Source organism: Danio rerio, chromosome 18 (genome assembly GCF_049306965.1).
Source record: "Danio rerio strain Tuebingen ecotype United States chromosome 18, GRCz12tu, whole genome shotgun sequence".
Taxonomy (NCBI): Eukaryota; Metazoa; Chordata; class Actinopteri; order Cypriniformes; family Danionidae; genus Danio; species Danio rerio.
In genome coordinates this window covers 11059245-11077500 of record NC_133193.1, presented here as the reverse complement: position 1 = coordinate 11077500, position 18256 = coordinate 11059245, and the positions used below count along the sequence as shown (strand labels likewise).

At 35.8% G+C, this 18256-nt stretch overlaps 1 protein-coding gene across 9 annotated transcripts in view; it reads right to left on the bottom strand.

Moving 5' to 3' along the window:
• LOC101882457 (voltage-dependent calcium channel subunit alpha-2/delta-1) overlaps nucleotides 1-18256 on the bottom strand; it is a 229543-nt gene that overhangs the window by 207981 nt on the left and 3306 nt on the right. For 7 of the 9 annotated variants that reach the window (XM_073930287.1, XM_073930286.1, XM_073930289.1 and 4 more), the window contains exon 1: nucleotides 12117-12456. The exons of the other annotated variants lie outside the window; for them this stretch is intronic. In XM_073930287.1, coding sequence (XP_073786388.1) covers nucleotides 12117-12238 — 122 coding nt within the window. In that variant the 5' untranslated portion in view covers nucleotides 12239-12456. Of the gene's footprint in view, nucleotides 1-12116; nucleotides 12457-18256 lie in introns of those variants that run through there. 9 annotated transcript variants of the gene reach the window in all.

The window sequence follows — 18256 nt, the reverse complement described above, 5'->3', positions numbered from 1 at the left end:
GCCACACATGGTGCCACTCCTGTCAGTTAATAACAGGAAACAGAGGCTACAATTCATACAGGCTCACCAAAATTGCACAATAGAAGATTGGAAAAACTTTGCTGGTCTGATGAGTCTGGATTTCCGCTGCGACATTCGGATGGTAGGGTCAGAATTTGGCATGAACAACATGAAAGCATGGATACATTCTACCTTGTATCAACAGTTCAGGCTTGTGATAGTGGTGTAATGGTGTGGTTCTTGGCACACTTTGGGCCCATTAGTACCAATTAAGCATTGTGTCAACACCACAGCCTACCCAAGTATTGTTGCTGACCAAGTCCATCCCTTTACGACCACAGTGTACCCATCTTCTGATGGCTACTTCCAGCAGGATAACCCGCCATGTCATAAAGTGCAAATCATCCCAGACTAGTTTCTTGAATAAGACAATGAGTTCACTGTACTCAAATGGCATCCAAAGTCACCAAAGCTCAATCAAATAGAGCATCTTTGGGATGTGGTGGAACGGGAGATTTGCATCATGGATGTGCAGCCGACAAATATGCAGCAACTGTGTGATGCTATCATGTTAATATGGAAAAAATCTCTGAGGAGTTTTTCCAATACCTTGTTAAATCTATGCCACAAAGGATTAAGGCAGCTCTGAAGACAAAAGGGGGTCTAACCTGGTACTAAGCTGTACCTAATGGAGTGGCCGGTGAGTGTAATTTACAGTGTGGAAAAAATGTAACCTAACATTTTCTTAAAACAGTTTTTCCTGTCAGGCTAAATTAGTAAAATCTACAAAAAAAAATATTTTTGCAGTAAAACACTGGCAACAACATCTGGCTTTTTTTTTTATTAATAACTTTAATGCATTAAACTCTTTACCTTTGTAGCAATAGCATTGCAGTTGTTTATGACTACCGTATAATGGTGTATTATAAGCTATTAATAATGCAGTAAGAATCATTTTCTGATGCATTACATGCACAAGCATTATATCAAACAACTATTTTCTGTATCTCTTTAATGTGCTTGCAAACAGCATTACCTTGAATTAAAAGATCTACAGCTACATTTCCAGCCCAGTAGATAAGACAAATTATTTATTCAAAGGAAATGGCCACAGTTCTTTAGATAATTTTTACTAAAAAGGTCATTTGCCAGTGATCATAATGAGTTTATTCCAGCGAATGTGTGCTTTCATTCACTTCCATTTCCAAGGTCCATTCAGAGATTTCCCTGCGCTCCTCTATAATAAGCTATTTAATCCCTTTACAGGCTGAGGATTAGCGCTCATCTGACAGGGGAACAGAACTGTGACTCTAAGCTTTTTGCTTAAAAGAACTCGTGTATAAGCTCTATTACACTATACAGTTGCTGCCAGGAACAATGCAGGATGCTTGGTCAGGTCACCACACTACAATTTAGGTGTCAGACATGGAGGGGGGGATACAACCTAATGCTAATGCACTAAACTTGTAGAATCCAATAAATAATTTGATTTGTTTTTCCTTTGAAATATCATACAGTAGTACTAAAAGACAAGACAAAGTTTAAGACGAGCTTTTCTAAGCCTGCCAGAGAGGAATTAGCATGTTTTAGCAAGTTTTTTTTACACATTATCCTATTACAGCGTGTTGCTAACAAGTCGGTATGTTTTAGTAAGTTCATTCCTACATTCATTTTACTTCGGCTTAGTCCCTTTATTCATCAGGGGTCACCACAGCGGAATGAACTGCTAATTATCCAGCATATTTTTACACATCGGATGCCCTTCCAGCTGCAGCACTTCCATGCTGCAATCAAGAACTGGGAAACATCCATACACACTAATTCACACTTATACACCACGGCCAATTTTGTTCATTCAGTTCACCTATACCGCATGTCTTTGCATTGTGGGGGAATCCGAAGCACCCAGAGGAAACCCACGTGAACACGGGGAGAACATGCAAACTCCACACAGAAATGCCAACTGACCTGGACGAGCTCGAACCAGTGACCTTCTTGCTGTGAGGCAATCGTGCTACACACTACACCACCAAGTCACCTTTTAGTAAGTTGTTAACATTTTTTAATTTGACGCTAACATGCTTTAACATGTTAAAACATTTTCTAGCATGTCTCGCATGTTACAACCAAGTAACATGTCATAAAATGTTAGCATTTCTTCACATGCTGATGGCTTTGCTAACATGTTACTAGCTAACATGTAATTTATATAATTCTAAGCCTGCCAGAAAATGTTTTAGTATGTTATGATAGATTTAGTATGTTTTGTATATTTTAGTACACGTTTTGGTAACACCTGACTTCATCAGGGTAACCTGATGTAGCCGCAGTTTTAAGGAACAGCCATGTCAATAAAGGCTTTTTATTACTTTTTCCACATTGTTTGAATGACTTGGACTGATTTTGATATTTATTCAGATGAATCCCTTACATCAGGCATGTCCAAACTCGGTTCTGGAGGGCCAGTGTCCTGCAAAGTTTAGTTCCAACCCTAATCAGACACAACTGGGCTAGCTAATCAAGCTCTTACTAGGCTTCCAAGAAATATCCTTGCAGGTGTGTTGAGGCAAGTGGGAGCTAAAATCTGCAGGACACCAGCCCTACAGGACCGACTTTGGACACCCCTGCCTTACATGAAGAGCACCGACACTTTATTTAAGCTACCCCTGAAAACTTTTTGTTGGATTTTGGATTTTTATACACAGCCTAATTAGTATTAAAATTAACTTTTATAGGCTGCTTTTGGTGCTTAGGACCTTTTCACTGGTTATTTTTTTCTCTCAAGAATAAGGTTCAAGATTTAAAATAAAAGTTAGGCTACTTGTAAAATGTTTTTTTATTTTTTTTATTTGTTTTTAAGCAACAACAGTCAATAGTGAAAGTTGACTTGTGTCATTGTGCGTTTTCTTAAAACCTTCGATGGGTTATTTCCACAATTTATGATGACATCAAAAGAGGTCAAATAAGAATATTGGCAACAATTCTGGACCAATGGCAAATTCTGGACCTTTGTCAATGGGGGCTTAGTCCCTTTATTAATCCGGGGTCGCTACAGCGGAATGAACCGCCAACTTATTCAGCAAGTTTTTTTTACGCAGTGGATGCCCTTCCAGCTGCAACCCATTTCTGGGAAACATCCACACACACTCATACACTATGGACAATTTAGCCTACCCAATTCACCTGGGGCCTCATGTATCAACGCTGCGTACGCACAAAAACTTTGCGTACGCCAGGTTTCACGCTCAGAATCGCTCACGTTTGGATTTACTAACAATGAACTGAACGTGGGAATGTGCGCAGCTTCACGGCAGCTTTATGGCTGGCGTACGCACATTTTTTGTGCGTGTCTGTTTTATTTCCATTGGCGACTCCTAGAGGCAGTTGTGTTAAATTGCTCTCTACAAAGTGTCTGAGCCTTGCAATGGCAGCTGTATGAGACGGGTTCATCTAGCAGGTATATAAGGTTTCCATACCATACAGTTGACCAGCTAAACATTAAAGCACAATTTGCAGCGGTCGCCTGTTTTCCCAATGTAATCTGAGCTATCTACTGAATGCACATTGCTATAAAGACACTGTCTGACGATGAATTTACATACATGAATCAGAAACATTGCAATAAAATATGATGCACAAACTTATTAATGATTCCTACTTGTCTTTCTCATGATAAATAGTTGGCAAAATCTGATATGTAGCAGGGGAAAAAAGAAGAAAGAGGTTATCAGACGCTGGATTCGAACCAAGTTCATGCTCGAACGTGTCAAAACATGTTGACAAGCGTCTTACGAGCTGCGCCACTGAGACTTTTAAGAGTACTACAACATTTTACACCTATAAATCACACTATTTCTTTTCTAATTTACTCAGTGTGATGTTCAGACCCAACTGTTAACCGCATCAGCTAACCTCTCCCACTCAATTTTTTTCTTTTGTTGTTAATTCCGGAGAACAAACTTGCAAATAACACCGATTTTCTCCGGTCTACCTCCGAAAGCAGCACCTCCAATTCACATTCTGTTCAAAGTTTCTCTATTTGCTTGCTTTTGCCATTGCTTTTTCATTGGGTTTTGCCAAAGTAGAGTCATTTGCATATTCATATGGGGGAGGAGAAAGGGAGGGGTTTTGCGCTCGTGTATGTTGCGCTCAGTTTCATGTTCATTCAGATGTACAAAAGAATATGCGTGAGATTCGGCGTACGCAGTGTTTCATACATCTGAATTTTTTTCTGCGTACGCACATTTACAGCTTTGTGGGTACGCAATGTTTTAGTATGATTTCCACGCAAGTCTTCGTACATGAGGCCCCTGTACCGCATGTCTTTAGACTGTGAGGGAAACCCACTCGGAGGAAACCCACGCGAACGCAGGGAGAACATGCAAACTCCACATAGAAATGCCAGCTGAGCCGAGGCTCAAACTAGCGACCTTCTTGCTGTGAGGTGACAGTACTACCTACTGCACCACTGCTTCGCCCACACATTAACATGTTAATAGTCCATTTTAACATACTAACATGTTTATATGGTGTTGCTATAATGTTTATAAAATTTTACATATTTTAATTTGCATTTTAATATGCTTTTCTTTTATTTACTATATAAGACTGCATATTTCTTTTATAACCTATGTTTTTTATTACCTTTGCGGCACTAAATCTATACCGTCTCTCTACAGGTAAACGGCACTTTTGTGTGTGCGAGTGGAGCCGTGTGGGACAAAAGCACAGGCATCTCTGTGGGACAGGTGTCTCTGTGGGACTGAGGGACAGGTGTCTCTGGTTTCTGGAGGACACTGTCACAGTAATGGTCTGCGTCATCTCTCTGTGGGAATCCTCCCCCAGTTCCCTCTCCAAAGAGCCTGTTTCTAATACAACCAATCGAAGGACACCAGATGAGCAGCTGCTTTTGTCACTACAAATTGAGTGGCTCAGTTATTGAGTACTATTTACTTGATTTATACAGTAAGTGTATTTGAGGCAAAGTCAAAAGGATGCATCTTTTCTCTCTCTCCTTCCCTCCCTCCCTCTCTCTCTCTCTCTCAGATAAATGGCCTCAATAACCACTGTATATTATAGAAAAGACAGTTATTGGTTCAATATGTATTGTGTATAACACAATTAATGAAAAGCTGATGTCATTTATATACATATAGAAAAAAAAATGTTAGATCATTGTCTTGCTAAAATGTCCACTCCGGCAATCTTCATCATCCTGCTATTGTAGATGTTGAACTGAAGCAGCTGATAGTAATTTACACTGACGAAGGGCAGAGAGTTGCTGAAGAACTACTAAAACATTTCAGCTGCTGTCTGGCCTTTCACTGCATTTCTACACCTCCCTTTCTTCATGTGTTCAATACTTTTTTTTTTCCTGTGTCCTTTCATTTTATTACACAACTTAATTTGTTAACTAATTAGATTTGTATTCTTTTCATATATAGATTTCTTTGGTTGTTATCAACATCTGGTGACAACCTTTGGAAATATGTTTTTAGTTGAAGTCAGAATTATTACCCCCCCTTTTGATTTTTTTTCTTTTTTAAATTTTCAACTGTGTATGTAATTATTTTAATAATTAAAATTTATTTATTTTTTTATTTTTATTTTTTTAATAATTAGAACAAAAGAACTCATCAGGCTATTTGACAAGAAATAAAATCAAAAAGTACTTAAACTGTTTGACACAGTTCCCACAAAAATATGATGCAAAACAAAAAAAATCCTAATGCAAACTTTTGACCACCAACATATATTTGTTAACAGATTTTTGATTTGTGTATCGTAATCATTTGGAATGGTGGGCTATGTTCACAAATTAGACACTCAAGTAAAAATACAGACATACCCTAGTAAAATATTACTCCAGGAGAAGTATAAAATGCTCTTTTTCACTATTACTTGAATCAAAGTACAAAACTTCTTTATTTTTAATTTACGCAAGTAATAAAAAGTAAAAGTATGAAGGTTTATATTCTAACAAAATGCCTCCAAAACGTGTCATATACTCTAATAATCACTCTGATGATAATTTAATACAAGTCAAGTGAAAATATGTGAAACCACATTCCCACACTGAACCCCTCTCACATTAAAATTACTGAATCATTTACTGGGGTCTCACTTTAAACAAATCATTCGAATCAGTGAATCATTCGGAGACACACTCTAAACAAAACATATAAATCAGTAAATTGTTTACTTGATAAAAAAAAATCTATTTAAATGGATAATTTCAGTAAGTCAGTCAGCTTGAAACTCACTCTGAACAGATTATTTGAATCCGTGGGTTGTTGACTCGTGTGCAGATGTCAGTCCAATTGACAAATGAAATATTCAGTGTAATTTTTTAACTGATGTAACAGGTTAATTAACTGATAAAATGCATCAAGTTCACAAATTAAACACCACTATCTCATCTCTGAGCAGGTGACAGTGTCTCCCCTTCAAAATAACTTGTAGGAAATTAAGTAAAAAGTGCAACGTTTTGTTTTACAATGTAATAAAGTAAGAGTAAAAGTTATCAGGGATCACCACAGCGGATTGGACCTCATACACTACGGCCAATTTAGCTTATTCAATTCACCTTTAGCTCATGTCTTTGGACTGTGTGGGAAACCAGAGCACTCAAAGGAAACCCATGCCACCACGCAAACTCCACACAGAAATACCAACTGGCCCAGCCGGGACACAAATAGCGACCTTATTGCTGTGGGGCGAAAGGCTAACCACTAAGCCACTGTGCAGCCACTACAATAAAAACACTCAGATACATAAAATATGTACTTAATGAAGTAAAAATACTGTCCACCGGAGATTTAGTATCATTCACAACCAGTGAAGGTGGCTACTTAATGCTTAAATTTTAAAGGTATTATTAATGTAAATTCTCATAAAATTTACCAGAAGAACCCATTTAACAAAAGCACTTATGCGTAACAGTTGCACCCTGTTTTATGGCCATTACAAGTGTATATTGATCTACATCAGCTCAGGCCACTCAAGGGGTTAGGTTATCTAAATGCATGTCCTAGTGCAGAAAAACAGGTGGTCAAATCAAAAGGTCCAGCTTTTTACATAATCTTTGAGAATCGTTATTTTAATGCATTGCATTAACGCTCTACACATCAGGCATTAAAACCCAATGTGAGACTACAGTAATAGTGTAAAAGTATTATTGCATTCAGAAATGATAGCGTGTCGATTATATAAAAGCATACAGAATGATGCAGCGTAGACAACAACAGTAAATAAAAAAAACTGCCTTTTCACTGCTCCTGCTGTCACAAACACCAGCTGAAACAGTCACAGTGGCAGACAATAAGGCCAGATCATTCATTCATTCATTCATTCATTCATTTTTCTTTGGCTTCAAATTAAAAGAGCCTAATGCAAACTTTTGACCACCAAAATATATTTGTAAATTGTAATGCAACAGATTTTTGACTTAATCAGTTAAAAATACACAATTCTGTATTGTAATCTTTTGGAATGATGGGCTATGTTCACAAATTAGACCCTCGAGTAAAAATACAGACATACCCTTATAAAATATTAAAAGTCTAAAGTTCTCCTTTTCAATATTACTTGATTCAAAGTACAAAAGTACTAGATTTTTATTTCCCTAAGTAATAAAAGTAAAAGAATGAATGTTTATATTCTAACGAAATGCATTTACCAAAACGTGTCATATACTCTAATAATCACTCTGATGATAATTTAAGATAAGACAAGTGAAAATATGTGAAACCACATTCACACACTGAACCCCTCTCAGATTAACACTAGTGAATCATTTACTGGAGACTCCCTCTAAACAAATTATGTAAATCAGTGAACCATTTAAAGACTCACTATGAACAAATCATATATAAATGCAGAACAATGTAGCATGTAAAGACTATAACAGTAAAGAAACAAAAAACTGCCTTTTCACTTGTCCTGCTGTCACAAACACCAGCTAAAACCATAACAGTGGCAGACAATAAGGCCAGATTATTTATTCATTTTCTTTTGGCTAGTCTCCATTTCAGAGGTCAGCACAGATGAACCACTAACTATTCAGCCATATGCTTTATGCAGCTTTATGCAACCCTGTACTAAAAAACACCCATACACACTCATTCACACACACTCATACACTACGGCCAATTTAGTTTATTCAATTCACCTAAACCGCATGTCTCTGGACTGTGGGGGAAACCGGAGCACAGAGAGGAAAACACCAGTAGAACATGCAAACTCCTCACAGAAACACCAACTGGCCCAGCCGGGACATGAACCAGTGACCTTCTCGCTGTGAGGTGACAGTGCTAACCACCGAGCCACCATGCCGCCCAAAGCCAGATCATCTCAGATGTAATGACAGATAGATGTCCTCAACCGCTGAGACAGCAGCTCTGCACAAGACGTTTGGCCAGCGGAGAAATGGAAATGGTCGTGCCCAATGGAGTCTGGTTTCTTTTCTTTTTTTCCTTCACTTTCGCCAATTGGTAAAGTTTTTTCCTCGCCACTGTCACCACTGGCTTGCTTGGTTCAGGACCTGTAGAGCTGCGCATCGATGAATTTTGCTCTTCAGTGTTTGGATTCTCAGTAGTGATTATTAAACCACACTGAACTGAGCTAAACTGAGCTGAACTTAAATTGAAAATTGAACTGACACTGTTTCAATTTACTATGATCTCCTATGTGAAGCTGCTTTGACACAATCTACATTGTAAAAGCGCTATACAAATAAAGGTTTTTGAATTGAATATAGAAAAAAAAAACGAATAGTGAACTGGGAATTGTGATGAGCAGTAGAGTTATCAATTTCAACATAAATATGAGTTTTAAGTACAGCACTTATAACTAATTGTAAATCCACAGCAGTTGAAAGTTATTTGTTATCCTTCTCATGAGGTGCAACTTGTCAGACTCATTTAAATACCCATCAGGTTAACAAAAGACGTGTCAACTCAAACACAAAAAAATGCTCAACCATCTGTCGAGTCACATCTGTCCTCACCAACACATCATGTGTTTGCCATAGATGACCGAAATGCACATCTCTTTAATAGTGCTGCATTAAAGATAAATTAATCTGAACATCTTTGTTAATTAAAATAAGATATTTTGCCATTTTTGCTTAAATATCAAATGCTGAATGACAGTCTTTAATCAAAAGATTACAAAAGGTGAAATAGAAACCCCAGAAGGCAGAAGATTAACCTACAACTAGGGCAAGACAGAATCTGCAAATATGTTTAGCTATTTCTGTGCAGAATTTTGTAAAAAAATCGATGGATTTATGTGGAATGATTTTGGGAATGTTGTAACTAAAAACAAGATAGGAAATAAACACAATGCTCTTTTTAAATTTGTATTTAATGTTTACAATGCAAATGCATTTAGATCCACTTGTTTGGTAAACAAAGCAAGTCTCACATATAATATCTCTACCAAAAGACAGAAAATATTAATTTACAAACTGTATTGTAAATAAATCATATGAACATTTTCATATTAGTCAATGATATAACGAGGGCGTTACTATACGGAGCTGTTTTGTGAGTTTATTAGCATTTTGAGATTGCTGATATGTTTATAACATTCATGGTAAGCAACTTTTTGGCTTTTAAGCCATGACGTTGGCAATAGGGTTGCAAAATATATCGTTTGAGCATCAATTTCGCATTATGCGTGTCCGCTTTAGTCACATTGCAAGATATTGAGTTGGGGTTATAAACGACCACAGGTCAAAACACATGACATTTGTGGAGACACTGCAAATTTACTTTTATTAGAGTGAAAGTTTATCATAATCTGCAAATGTTTTTAAGGCCCATTTTAACAGTTTAAAGTATTTTAATCGAATACAAAGAGCATAAAGAAGTTTAATAAAGATAATTGTACTGAAATATTTACATGATGAAGACTATGCAATGCTCTTTTCATTTGATTATTCAATTTCTCTACCAATACTGTTAAGACTCTCCCCAGAAAACCATAAAGCACTGTTTATTTCACTTTAACATTTGCTCAGTTGCGTTTATTCATGACTGCAGTTTGTTTATTATATGTATATAATAAATTACATAAATATATTTAAATTTCACTCTCAAACAAATCATTCCAAATATGCATTAGATGATAACCGGTTTCAAGGTTTACCGCGGTTTGGAAAAGTCAAGGTTTTGAGGTATGCTAAAATTGCATCCACTGCGTAAAAACATTTGCTGGATAAGTTGGCGGTTCATTCTGCTGTGGCAACCCCGGATTAATAAAAGGACTAAGCCAAAAAGAAAATGAATAAATGGTTTAGATTGACATGTTTACTGTTCCAAAATATTATAAATATTTCCTAAAATAAACTACATTGTGATCAATAGGGAAAAACATCGTAATCAGCAGTACAGCAGTAATCACAATACCAGGATCCATGAAAAGGATATCATACCATCAGAAACTTATACCAGCCGATGTCTACATCCCAATCAATCTAAAGTAACGTCTTTTCAAATTCATTAATTTTTTTTTTTTTTTTTTTTTGTGGCTTAATCCCTTTATTAGTCTGGGGTCACCACAGCAAAATGAACCATCAACATATCCAGCATATGTTTTTACGCAGTGGATGCCCTTCCAGCCACAACCCATCACTGGCCCATTACCACACATGCATGCACTCACATATACTACAGCCAATTTAGCTAATTCAATTCACCTATAGCGCATGTCTTTGAACTGTGGGGGAAAATGGAGCACCCAGAGAACACCAACACAAACACGGGGAGAACATGTAAACTCCACACAGAAATGCCAACTGACCCAGCCAGGGCTCGAACCAGCAACCTTCTTGCTGTGAGGTGACTGTGCTACCCACTGCACCACTGTGCTGCCCCATCCATTTTCAAATTAAGTCATTTACTTAGGCCATCTGATGAAATTGTATTCACATTACAGTATATAATCGCCAGGAAAAAATATATTACAATGTAAAAAAAAAATAATCAATATCGTGGAGCCATAGCAATACCAAAATCAGTGTGCTTATCAGACAATAAATATAAAATGCATAAATTTAATTTGATGCTTACAAAATCCCATTCTTAGATTTTCAATGAGGAAATGAAAATCACAGGAGGAACTTGTTAAAACATGCAAGTGACATGTTAATATGGCTAAATGGCTGTTTCAAGGCAACATCAAGCTCTGGAAACTAATGTCTAGAATGCAATTTGGTGATTAAGAAAAAATTATCGAATGAAATAATTATATATGTGACATAATTTTTTTTTTTCAGTCAGTTGAATCAATTCTTGTTCTTTTATGAATCAACTTTTGATTCAGTCGCAACTTTTCAGATCAAAGTACACAAAACGTTTTTGTAGACTATTTTGAGGGATGTAAACAAAAACAATAGTCCCAACGTATTTCATGTAATATTTTTAATTTCTAGAGCTTTCGAGAATTGAAAAAGAGCCACATATTGATAAATAATGTTATGATAGCTGTTTTAACAGTAAGTTATAATTGAATTGCCTCTTTTTACAGTTTTGAAATAGTTACAACAAACAGGAAATGTTTATGGGCCAATAATATGAGCGCATTGAAATGGTCTGTCTGTTCTTTTGGTTGGATTTTGACAGCTGTCACATGAGGAAAAAAAAAACAATTCACCAGAATAAAGTCAGCTTTTGTGCAACATGAGAGTGTGTGAATAAAGACAGAATCGAGTGAACTGGTCCTGGAAACAAGCTTTTTCATTAAACAAATCAATAACGGTAGGCTATGTAGACTACGACTCCTCCCTTTTAATCATTCAGCATAATTCATAATATTGATTGTGGATGTATCTGCTTGTATCTGCTTGACTATTCAACAACCGTAAACATAACATACATCCAGAATCCTATCAAAGTCAGTACATTTCAGCTTTTGTTGGGTTATAATTGACCATAAGGCTGGAAATACACAAACTAAATCAATTGTTTTGTGTTTTGTCCATCCAGCACGATCCACACTCTCACTAAAACTTACAAACACGCATGTTGAAAGAGACATAAAGATGCTGCATGAAAGGGGAAAAAGCTGTATTTAATCACCAGTTGACGCGAAAACAACATCAAAGTACTTACATGAGCGGACTGGGAAACTGCGATGGGCACGAGATATGAACAGATGCGAAGATGAACATCATCATCACGGAGATTCTGGACGGCTTCATGGTCAGATCTGTGGATCTCGAGCGCACCGTCATCTGTCAAATCCACACCAGTTACTTTTCTCCAAAGATATAACGCGTCGCTCTCCTGTCCTGCTTGATAATCTTATTATTTCCTGTCATCAGGTTGGACGGACGGGATTGGATTGGTGATGAGTGTCCGGTTGGATCTGTCTACACGCACCGCTTCATGTTACATGGTAAAAGCGCGTGTGTCTCTTCGGTGTTCCTGCGCGCGCTCCGATCAAACTACTGACCCCATATAGAGGGGAGGGAGAGATCAATAGCCCCGAATCAGCGTCATTCTGCCCCCACCCCTCTCTCTCTTGCCCTCTTATTGCGATAGCCTGCTGTCTTTCATCGGATCTTCATACAATGCAACCCTCTCCAGTCCCCCTCTCTCCTCCTTCTGCTTCTCCTCAACAGATAGGGTGAATTCGGGTAATCTGGGACACTTTTTGTAATTTTGAATTCAGCTCTCTATTTTAATGTCTGTCTAACTAATTAGAACCACATATGAGACGTTTCTGAAATCCCTAAGATGTTTTCTAACCACCTAAGAAAACATAATATAGATATTATATTGAGAAGAGCCATGCCACACCTATTAGTATTTATTTGTCACAAACAAAAATTCTGCCTGAATTTGATAATCTGGGACAGGTCACTTCGTAATCTGGGACATTATGTATTTGTGCTGAAAAAGTATACATTTGCCATATTTATGCATGCCAAACTCAATTTTACCAATTTTAAAAAAGTGTGTGTGTGTGTGTGTGTGAGAGAGAGAGAGAGAGAGAAAGACTGTGTAAGGATGTGTGTGTGTGTGCGTGTGTGTGTGAGAGAGAGAGAGAAAGACTGTGTAAGGGTGTATGTGTGTGTGTGTGTGTGTGTGTGTGTGTGAGAGAGAGAAAGACTGTGTAAGGATGTGTGTGTGCGTGTGTGTGTGTGTGTGTGTGTGTGTGTGTGCGTGTGTGTGAGAGAAAGACTGTGTGTGTGTGTGTGTGTGTGTGTGTGTGTGTGTGTGTGTGTGTAAGTGTGTGTGAGAGAGAAAAAAAAGACTGTAAGGGTGTGTGTGTTTGTGTGTGTGTGAGTGTGTGTGTGAGAGAAAGACGGTGTGTGTGTGTGTGTGTGTGTGTAAATTTGCGTGAGAGAGAAAGACTTTGTGTGTGTGTGTGTGTTTGTGTGTGTGTGTGTGTGTGTGTGTTTGTGTACAGCACATTGTACATTCCATCTTTGTAGTCATTAAACTTACAAAGTCTCTAAATGCATATTTTCCCATTCGAAAGACTGTCCCAGATTACCCAAACCATGCTGTCCCACATTATCAATCATATTTGATAATGTGGGACAACAAAAAATGTTTGAAAGAAAACAAATCTAAAAAACATTTTCAACACTTTAATACATATTTTGTTACTTGAATAGATCACAAACATAATTTAACAACAATTGGGAATATTGTCTTATTTATTACAGGTTTATGTCCTTAACATTAATCTAGTCAGAATCCTATGTCACTGACCTTGTCATCCAATTTTAATGAGAGCTTCCTGATTGACAAGTGCCCTGCCCCCCCTCTATGGAATACCCCAATGAAGTCATGTGATTTTACTCACATGAAGTCCATGCTAAATTTATAATAAAAGTCCTGTTGCCTAAATTTTGTTAGAACAGAAATAAACACATATAAGCTTAGGTGTCCCAGATTACCCAATGTCCCAGATTACCCAAATTCACCCTACCAAGTAACACCCTCCCGAAATCAATTAAGAAGGCTCTCTAAAATGCCCCGACAGACCTTCTTAAAAGCAAAGATTCGGCATGTTTGCTCATAACAAGATATTAACAATGTAATTTATATACGTTATATAGGCTACTTAAAGAGCTATTCATATATATATATATATATATATATATATATATATATATATATATATATATATATATATATATATATATATATATATATATATATATATATATATAAGGAATAATTAGGAAAAATTTGAATTTAAACAACAAAGTTAATAAAATATCATAATAATATTAAATAAATAATAACAAATATTGTTATTATTTTTGTTGTTCTTTGTATATTATTACTATTTTTTAAATTAAAATGTGTGCACAATAACACCAACGATAAAGATAATAATAGTAATAATAATAATAATTATTATTATTATTATTATTATTATTATTATTATTGTTATTATTATTATTAATATTATTAATATTATTATTATTATTATTATTATTATTAATATATTTACACAAACATTTTATTATGTCTTATGTAATATTTTATAATCTTAATTGTTGATGTTTGTATACAAATTTGATTTATTTTACATTAAATATTAATAAAAAATAAAAATAATAAAGTGAAATAAACAAAATAATTATTATTACTGTTTAGAAATACATTATTATTATTATTATTATTTATATATTTATACAAACATATTATTATGCATTGTGTAATATTATGATCAATTGTTGGTGTTTGTATATATTTTGAATGTATGTTAAATAATAATAATAATAATAATAATAATAATAATAAAAGTAAAATAAAGATAAAAGGGTTATTTTTATTATTATTACTGTTTAGAAATACATTATTATTATAATTATTATACAATCAAACATGATATTATGCATTATGTAATATTATTATCATGATTATTGGTGTTTGCATACATTTTTGTGTATGTTGAATAATAATAATAATAAAGTAAAATAAAGATAAAAGTATTTTTATTAATAATAATAATACTGTTTAGGAATACATTATTTTTTTATTATTCATTTAATATACAAACATGATATATAATATGTAACATTATTAGGATCTTAATTGTTGGTGTTTGTATACAAATTGTATTTCATTTATGTTTAATAATAATAATAATAATAATAATAATAATAATAATAATAATAATAATGTAAAATAAAGATAAAATTATTATTACTGTTTAGAAATACATTATTATTATTATTATTATTATTATTATTATTATTATTATCGTTAATATATTTATACAAACATATAATTATGTATTATGTAATAATATTATGATCTTAAACTTTTGGTGTTTTTTATATATTTTATATGTTAAATAAAAAAATAATAATAAAATAAATTTTAGTTTAGAAATAAATTATTATTATTATTATAACAAAACATCCACTTGCAAACACAACACCAAACAACGTTCACAAACAGCGAGCTATTCTGTCGAATTATCCTCCATACAATTGCACTGCATTGTAACGCTTTTGTTTGTAGCTGATCAATATCTTCTCTAAAAGGCGGCACTCCGCGGCTGTTTTCCCCCCAATGCATCCGTTCATTATTCATTTAGTGCATCACTGAAAGATGCTTCTCATTCATAAACACCCATCTCTATAACTCCCGCACATAGCGCAAATGTTTTATATTATTTTTTTTACTACTCGGGTCAGATATAAATTGTATCCAAATAGCTATGATGCTCGTTTAAATTAGCCACTCTTTTTTCCTCCATGCCAATGATATAAAGTTAATAAGCGAGCTGGGATGTGAGGCAGGTCGGGGCGGCGAGTTACCCAGGGATTTCGGCTTTCACTCGTTGCCAAGCAACCGCACTCTCCGCGGCAACGACGAGTGTCAAAGCGAGGCGCGTGCAACAGGGCGCGAGACTGCGAGAGCGCGCGCGAGCTCCATAATAGCAAAGGCCTTGTGCTTTTGTTCCTGTGGTCTGTATGCAGGTCCATTAGCGCACATCCATCGCATCGAACCGCGGATCCAATAGGACCTGGAGGAGTTCCTTTCTTTATTTATTTTTTTCAGATATATCACTGATGCACCGCCTAGAGAAGAGAGATACAGCGTGACCCTGTGGTAAAACTACATAACAAACCAGGATAAAAGCTCTGTGATAAATGAAAAGATGCCGTCCCATCATCAAAAACACACTTTCTCATTAAAATTCCCAATAGGTCTTAAATAGACAGCGCTGTGGTGACCTCTTTCCTCTTTGCCGATGATTAAAGCATGCAGCGCGTGTGCACTTTGCTTGCAGCCGGTTTAATGTGTTCACCCAACTCTTTTCAGACAGGGAATGTGTTTATGGGGTCGGGTTTGCACACAAGAGGCTGCTGCTGCTGTCAGTGAAGTGTGTCAGACATCCGTGTGCATTAAAAGCATTTCCGAGGACCTTCCAGGTGCATTTGTGGGTGAAAGTGTTTGTGTCGGAGAAGTGTTGGAGTGTTCGTGAGCGCGCCTGTGGCTTGACCCTGAGCGGCGCAGTAAAGCTAATGACCGAGCTCGTTAAATGTCGACGGGAGAGTCTCGAGATGCATGTCTGGAACAGGAGTTTCAAACCGGGGACCCGTGAGGGAGTGCTGTAAGAGCTACAGTGTAGGTGGGAAAGTTTTGAAGACAACCATTTTAAAGAAAAAGAAAGAAAGAAAACAATAGGCTATATAAACTAAAAATAAAAACAATAGACCTATAAAAGACTCACTAACTATAAATAAAACTAAAAACATTTCGCTTCTTGTTCAAGCTACTTAACTAAAATGAGCTACTTAACTAAAATTTTTATCCCGGGACAGCTTAATTAATTTGTTTAAGTAGTTTACATTTCTTAAGTTAACTTAAAGGGTGCACTCACACAATGCTATACGAAGCGTGCACAGATGCGTTTCCTGGTTCGTTTGACAAGTGAGTGTTCCGAATCAGGCCCAGGCATGGTTCAGTTGGCAGGCCCTGGCTCGGCTGGAAGAGGTGTGCCAGAGCGTGGTTCGGTTGGGCTTTGGCACAGTATGCTTGAAGTGCGAGTACAAAGTGTGCCTGAGCCCGAAACTGAAGACACAACTTTAGTTTTTAACAAAGTTAATCCACCATTTACACTTTTCCAAGAGTGAATAAAAGACTTCCAGTGGCTTCAAGTTCACTATGAAAATGACAATGTTTTAAATGATTGAATACATTTATTTAAATTAATTATAGGTTTATATATTTTTAAGAAGTTATATTATATTTTTTTTAATTTAAAAAAAATATCTAAATAAAAAAAATTTATATAAAATCTAAATCTAAATAAATAAAATCTAAAAATAATAATAATTAAAATGTAATAAACACAAATTAAGTTTAAAAATGCATTGATTAAATAAAATCATGTTTAACTAAAATGTATTTAAAAATAAGCCTTAAAAAGTTAATAAAAGTAAATAAATTTGGGTGAAATAATTTTAAATGAGTTTAAAAACAAATAAAAAATAAATACAATTTGACTTAAATCTAGAAATATAAAAGAACAAGTAAAAACGTAATATGATAATATATACTGCACATTTACATTTTAATATACATGACAACATAGGCTTTTAAATATTAGGCTAATGATCCCAAAATATCTTAAAAGTTTATTATAATATCTTCCAAATGATTATCTAGTAGAAGTTTAATGAGGCTGAAGCAATATTTTGTGTTGAATGTATTCATTTACTTATTTATTCCAAGCTAGTTTCGGTTACGCCATAAGGCGTTGATTAAGGCCTGAAACAAACACAGCATTGCCTCATGGGACAGTTTTGAGAAGCTAATTAACTTCAGATTTCAGACGTTTGTCAAAGCAGTCCAGTGACGGATATCGAGCCTAAAAATCGTTCGCTCGATTTTGAAGGAAAGCGCTCTCATTTGCACAGTATTACCGAGTAACGCTGGCTGATTAGACACATCGAAAACAAGAATTTATCATGGTCTACTGAACTGAGGATGATGAGTATCACACTCGCCAGCACATCCCGCTATCCGAGCTCCATCGCTCCCCTGGGCACTGCTACCCCTGTACCAGCGTCTCCATGGCAACATGCCCTGCCTCCCATCACCCAGAGAGAGAAGAGATGGTTGCGCACGCTCCTCTCAGACTGTGTTTCCAGTCTTTAGTTCTTGTTACTCCTGCTTTCAAACAAACCTGAGGCTACACTGGAGTGTGTGTGTGATCATTTTAATGGGTGCGGGCAGGACTTCACCTTTAGGTTCTTAAAAGTAGTCAG